Source organism: Zingiber officinale, chromosome 7A (assembly GCF_018446385.1).
Source record: "Zingiber officinale cultivar Zhangliang chromosome 7A, Zo_v1.1, whole genome shotgun sequence".
Classification (NCBI taxonomy): Eukaryota; Viridiplantae; Streptophyta; class Magnoliopsida; order Zingiberales; family Zingiberaceae; genus Zingiber; species Zingiber officinale.
The window spans coordinates 127,873,801-127,880,141 of record NC_055998.1 but is presented as its reverse complement, the minus strand read 5'-3'; the positions used below and the strand labels follow the sequence as shown (position 1 = coordinate 127,880,141).

Below are 6,341 nucleotides of genomic sequence, written 5' to 3'. Positions count from 1 at the left end.
ATTTCAGTAATAAAATCATCTCTAATAATCCATTATTTAATCAATTATATATTCAAACTTTGTTCATATACATTGTCACCTAATAAAATATAATTTCATACATTTTGTTACAAAGTACATGAGTTACTAAAACTATTAAATTGAGAATTAAAAATTATCTTACATGTAAATTATACCAACACTAAAATGATAAAATGACTATATCATGTTATATATCTAAATTCATCCATGTAAAATAGTATATAGATACTGTTTAATAAATTATACTTAAAAATGTATAGTCCAACTAGAGAAGAACAACAAATGTAGTATACTACAAATGAAAAAAATAGTTATAATTAATCACAAACAATGACAAGCTAGGATAAATTCACGGTAAGACCAACAACTACTAACCAAGCAAGCAGTCGCGACCAATAGGTGGCGGTCGACTATGTTGCCAGCCACCACGAACAATTGTTGGTCGCCCAACCTGTGTGTTGACGGCCGACAAAGAAACCAGCCAGGTGCTGGCGGTCGACAAAGAAGCCAACCGGGTACTGGCAATCAACACAATCACCAACCACATGTTGGCGGTTAACACAATCGCCAGCCGCGTCTTATGCTAGTCGCTAGTCGCTGTCAACATTGGGAAGAGGAAGAGGAGAGGAGAGGGGGAGAGACTTATTGGAGAATCATCCGAGTGTTGGAGATTTGAGAAGAAGGAACCAAAGCCGCACATGAGTGTGAGGAAAAGGAAATTGGGGCGGTGCCTTAATTTTAATTGGACTTACCGACAGAATAAGATTCCACCGATAGTCTATCGGAGATTACCAACAGAATATAGTTTCCGTCGATAATTCCAAATGGAATTACTGGTGAAATATAGATTGTCAGTAATTGTATTTGATATTACTGACGAAATAATAATTCTGTCGGTAATTCGAAATTATGTTGGCAGAAATCAAATTCTATTGGTTATTATCGACAGAATGTGATTGTCATCAAGAATTTATTTGATATTACCGATAGAGAAAAATATTCCTTCAGTAATCCTAAGCATCTCAATAAAAATTAAATTCCGTCGATAATTATCAATAAAAATTAAATTCCGTTGGTAACCCTAAGCTCGACGGAAATTAAATTTTATAGATTCCGTTGAGAATTTATGACAAAATTTAATTTCTATCAAAATTTTTATCAATAATCTTGATTTTTTTAGATATAATAATTAATAAATTTGATTTAAATTTTTTAATATGATAATTAATAAATTTGATTTTAAAAAAAGACCGAGCACAACTTTAATAATATTAATATTTCTGTGTCATATATTTTTGAATATATTAAATATTAAATATTATTATATAATGTTTTTAAATAATTAGTATTCATATATTTTTTATTTTGTTTATATTTTAAAATTAATTAATTAATTTTTTATATCACTTATAATTGATCGTCAGTCGCATATAATTTTGAATGCCAACAATGCTTCTGATAGAGATATTTGTCCTAGCAACCATCTACCTAAAAAAAAAAAAAAATTGACAAAATCCAGTGAAGTAATTACTCATGTAAGTGTACCAATCCGGAATCCGGAGTGGCTGCAATCTTTTTACCATGGCCATGTTGTAAGTTGCAATAACATATGTACCCTAGTCCAGTAGTCCCTCATGGCAAGGTGGCAAAATAGTCTAATGTTTCTTTTAAACGGCGATGTCTTCATTCCCACTGAGTCCACATTCACGGATATATGTCACAATCTCCCGCCAAGTCACCAACAGCATAACCCACTAGGAGTATCCAAATAATTGACTAATCCTATGAGTGCGGCCCCCATGCCGTCGTAAAAAGGGTCTAATTGCTGGGGACAAATAGGAAGGCGGGTGCAGGAAACAGGGGTGTACAGAAGAAAGGCACCGTCAAAAAAGAAGAATTTCTCTTATCCGTTGACTGGAAAAGCCAGCCATTTGTCACGAGTCTATCACGTGCCACCATTCAAATAGTAGCTGCATTTATGAGCACCAACAGCCCGTCGCCCACTTCCACATCCCTTCGCTTGATCTCTCCCTCCGCCATTAAAAGCGAGCAGGCAGCTCATTAAATTGAGGCATGCGACCGCCATTAAGGAGCTCCACCTCATCACCATCCACCTTCTCTCTCCCGCCACATTGCATCCTCCGGCCACCGCCGGCCGACGTTGGCTATTTCAACCGGTCCGGCGACAGCAGCGCCTCCGGGTCCCCGCACCGCATCCGACTGGAGGAAAACGCCGCCGACAACGACGACGACGGCAGAGCCGCCGCTCGCACGGACAGCGATATCGACGATGGGCTCGTCATCGACCTGCTCCTCCGCGCCGACGGCCCCGCGCCGAAGCTCAGCCGCCCGCTGGGCTCCGATGAGAGCGGGAAGAACCCGCGGCGCTTGAAGAAGGCCGGGGATTTGGCGAGACGGGAGGAGCGGAAGGAGAACACCCGCGACGCGGAGGACCCGCAGAAAGGAGACGGCCAACGCTTGCTCCAGAAACCCCCTACTCGCCCGTGGCGATGCCGCCACGGAGACGCTGTTGATGGTTCTAGAACCATCCGATCCGCCTCCATACCCCGGTCGAAGCCGTCGGAGTAGGATCGTTTGAGGAGGAAATCCCGCGGGCCGACGGCGCGGGCAGGGGACACCTCTGAAGAGACCGCGATCTCGCGATCGGGTTGCTCCGGCGGCATTGCGGCGGTGTCGTTAGGGTTTACCGCGGTCAGAATCGGGGGATCGACAAGGAAAATGTCATCGAGGCTGGGGCGGATCCGGGCGGCGCGGATTGGGGCGAACGGAGGGATCTCGCGGAGGAGGAGCACGGCGGCGCGGCAGAGAGGGCAGGTGGCGTGGGAGCGGAGCCACACGTCGATGCAATCCGTGTGGAAGGCGTGGGCGCACAGCGGCAGCGTGCGGAGCGCATCATCATCTTCGAACTCCAGCAAGCACACCGCGCACTCCCGATTGGTGGCGGCCAGGTGCTTGGCTTTGGTCCGCGAGAAGAGCGACACCGGCAGCGCCTTGATCGCCGCATCGTCGAGGCCGTAGGCTGAGAGAAAGATCTCGGACGAGTCGAAGGAGGCAGCGCCGACGCCGCCGAAGGGCTGGGGCGATTCCAAGTCGGAGACAGAGGCCGTCGACTGGAGGAGCCGCCGTCGCCGCCTCCACCTCCGCCAGCGGCGGTGTAGCCGGCTCAGATGCCGGGAGACCACCCCAGCGTAGAGCACGATGAGGATAGCGGTGCCGACGACGGCGACCATGGCGATGAGCGGGGGGCTGAAGTCCGGGGTGACCCGCGCCTTAGGTGGCGAGTCACCTCCGCCGCTGCTTCCGATCGAGGGGGACGGCCCCCAAGCGAAATCGTAGAAAGCTGCGGCCGCGACCGGGGCCGCCGCGGGTGTCTCAGCCGTCGTCTTCATCACTGGTAACAAACTACGCAAAGAAACATCGTAAGTCTCCTTCGCTCGATCTTTATTTTGTCCTCGCGTTGCCTTCCGCACTGTTTGTACCATCTGTTCTCGCGAGGACACCGCATTAACTTATCATGTTCCAGCAGGCTATCATAAATAAATCTCAAATTCGACGAGGCCTCTGAAAGTGTCCCCGCGGGACATCGTAACAATTCGAGGTACACAACGACGGCGTTTCAGTTCAGAAGGAGCCCTTCCCTGAAGCGCATCGAGCACGTGCATAGCGCGTGACTGGCAAAGGTAATAAATGGCCCTTGCTAAGCATTTATGAATTATTTTTCTTCTGATTTTCAAAATCATTTCATTAGAAATAGTAAATTAAATTTGATGTATTAATTGCCGAATAAATAGGACTGGACTTTTTGCTCGTATGACACAGCCAATGGCGTAGATAGCCTTTGCCCTTATCGTTTACAATAAATCCTTCACCACAAAAAAGGCTCAAGCATCATGTCAACACATAATGGCACTTGATTGGGATTGGACCTGGTGAACCCCAAGCACAGCAGTTCATACAATAAGTCGAAAATAAAACGCACTCATTTAGTCGCAAATAAAACATATGCAGTAGAAGCCATAATTGTGGATTATGCAAAGAATAAAGATAAAATATTTGTATCAATAACTGATTTATTAATCATTTATTGTAAAAGCGCCTGGTATACTAATCAATATCTGTATGAATTATGATATATGTATTTATAGTAGTGAGATTTGATTTGGTGCGTTTTGTGACAGAACCGATAGAGCCTAAGAAGCCAAAATGTTAAAACAGCGAAAACCACTTAGCTGGTTAGTAGTTCTTTTGAGAGAATCTTCCTTCACATTACATTTGTGCACTGTCTTTAGAAACATTTAAAAATTCTTGCGACCCCCAGTCACCTCTCTTGCCCAGCATTAACCGTGATTTACTCCCTCTGAAATCCTGAGGGGCCAGGCTTAGGGGGCCGTTAGGGTGACGGTTCCACCTTTGATGTAGAAACATTTTGATGAACTAAATGAAATAACCCAATTGATTGAGCTAATGAATTAAGGAAATGTATTGAATTAAACGGCGTATGGTAATTATAAATTAAATGAAAGGACCCACTTAGTTCAATAAAGAGATAATAGTTAAACTAAATAATGACATTTATATGAAAATTATATTTAAATTGGTAGCACTTGTTGGAACTAATTGAGACACCTATTGGAGTTAAATAGTGGCAATTGTAAATTAATAGAAAAAAATTCGATACAAAAAATTTAACTTAATAAAACTGCTCTAGGAAAGGGTGTACACTGGATTTAAGGCGAAAGGTGTTGTGAATTTCAGGCCACAAAAATTATTTTTTCGCGTTACGTAAACCTTGATTCCTATATCACTGGATTCGTGCGAAGTAAAATTTTCAAAAAACATTACGAGTACGAGTTTCTTATGCTAGTTCTAAACTAGATCTACAAGGAAAAGGAATTTACCCTCAATGTGATGCCCTTTGTAATCCCGCTCGTCCAACGGTTCGCCAGATCTCGAGATCGTCAAGTGTACGATCCTCTAGAAGTATCCACATGAACAAACTAGGTGGAGAAGACCAAACAAAGGTGTGCTAGCACCTTAGATGGTTCGGCCAAGGAGGAGGAGAGGGAGAGAAAGAAGAGACGAGGAAGATGATGGAATGAATTGGCTTGAATTCAAAAACAACTCATTCACACCACAATAAGTGGCCGGCCACATTAAGGAGTGTAACCTCCTTTCTCATTTAATGTGGCCATTAAAGAGGAGATTTGTAACTTCCATGAGATGGCATACACATGTGCAAAATTTAATGATGTGTAACACTATTATTGGCCACTTAATGCCAACTCACAAATGAGGTGACATATAGTCAAGTCAAACTTGACTTTTCCTCTTCCTTTCAAGTCAAGTCAAACTTGACATTATAACTCCCATGGTTGATCAAATCCAACCATTTGATTCAAACTAACTTAATATAATGAATCTAATTTATTTAATTAAATTGATTCAATGAGTCATAATCTAAATTTGACTCATTGAACACATGAATCAACTTGAGTCCAACTCAATTAGTTCAATTAGGATTACTCTTAATCCAATTTGATTCATCACATGAATCTAATCCTCTTGGTTCATCATATGAACCTAATCTCCATCTAATTATCCTTTGTGTGTGACCCTATAGGTTCTTATAACGTTGGCAATGCTTCTAAACCAATTTAGAAGCATAAGTAATGAGCGGTATCTAGTAACACATCATTACTACCCAAGTTATAAGAATGTTGAGATCCAACATCACCTTGTGACTACTAATTGTGACTCCTCATAATATATGACAAGTGTCCTTCTATCCTTGACATCTAGATTGATTAATGTGAGGCATAGACCGTGTCATCCTCTAATCAATCTAAATCTTGAACCACAAGTAGACTCACTCAATCAAATGAGCTCAACATCTCATATTGACTCATTTGGGCATGACCATGCACTTAGTGGTTGTTGGTTAGTCCTAGGAAAACGTACTGATTTCACTATATAAAATTTTTTGTACAAGTGTCGAACCTTTCCTTAAATAACCTATTGTGTTCTTTAGAAGTTAAATAAGGAATCGCAGACGGAACTTAATATCATTGATTCTAAATTTAACTTATCTGTTTTTAATGGTTTAGATTTGAATCGCAAGCGGAACTTAACACTATTGATTCAAATCTACCAAGATTATTAATTCCATAAATATTAATTTCCAAAATTGACTTCCAGGACTACATGGCGAGGCACATGACCTTCTTGGATATGGAAGCAACCACCACCGCCTAAGCAAAGCCTTTTAAGGAAAGCTAATATTTATTTCCTTAAATAACTCT

General features: G+C 42.2%; 1 protein-coding gene across 1 annotated transcript; it reads right to left on the bottom strand.

The window, feature by feature from the left end:
* Positions 1-1,571: 1,571 nt before the first annotated feature.
* Positions 1,572-3,460, bottom strand: LOC122002477 (RING-H2 finger protein ATL65-like). The gene has a single exon (XM_042557657.1). The coding sequence runs from the start codon at positions 3,429-3,431 to the stop codon at positions 2,187-2,189; it is 1,245 nt and encodes a 414-aa protein (XP_042413591.1). The 5' UTR covers positions 3,432-3,460; the 3' UTR covers positions 1,572-2,186.
* Positions 3,461-6,341: the final 2,881 nt, after the last annotated feature.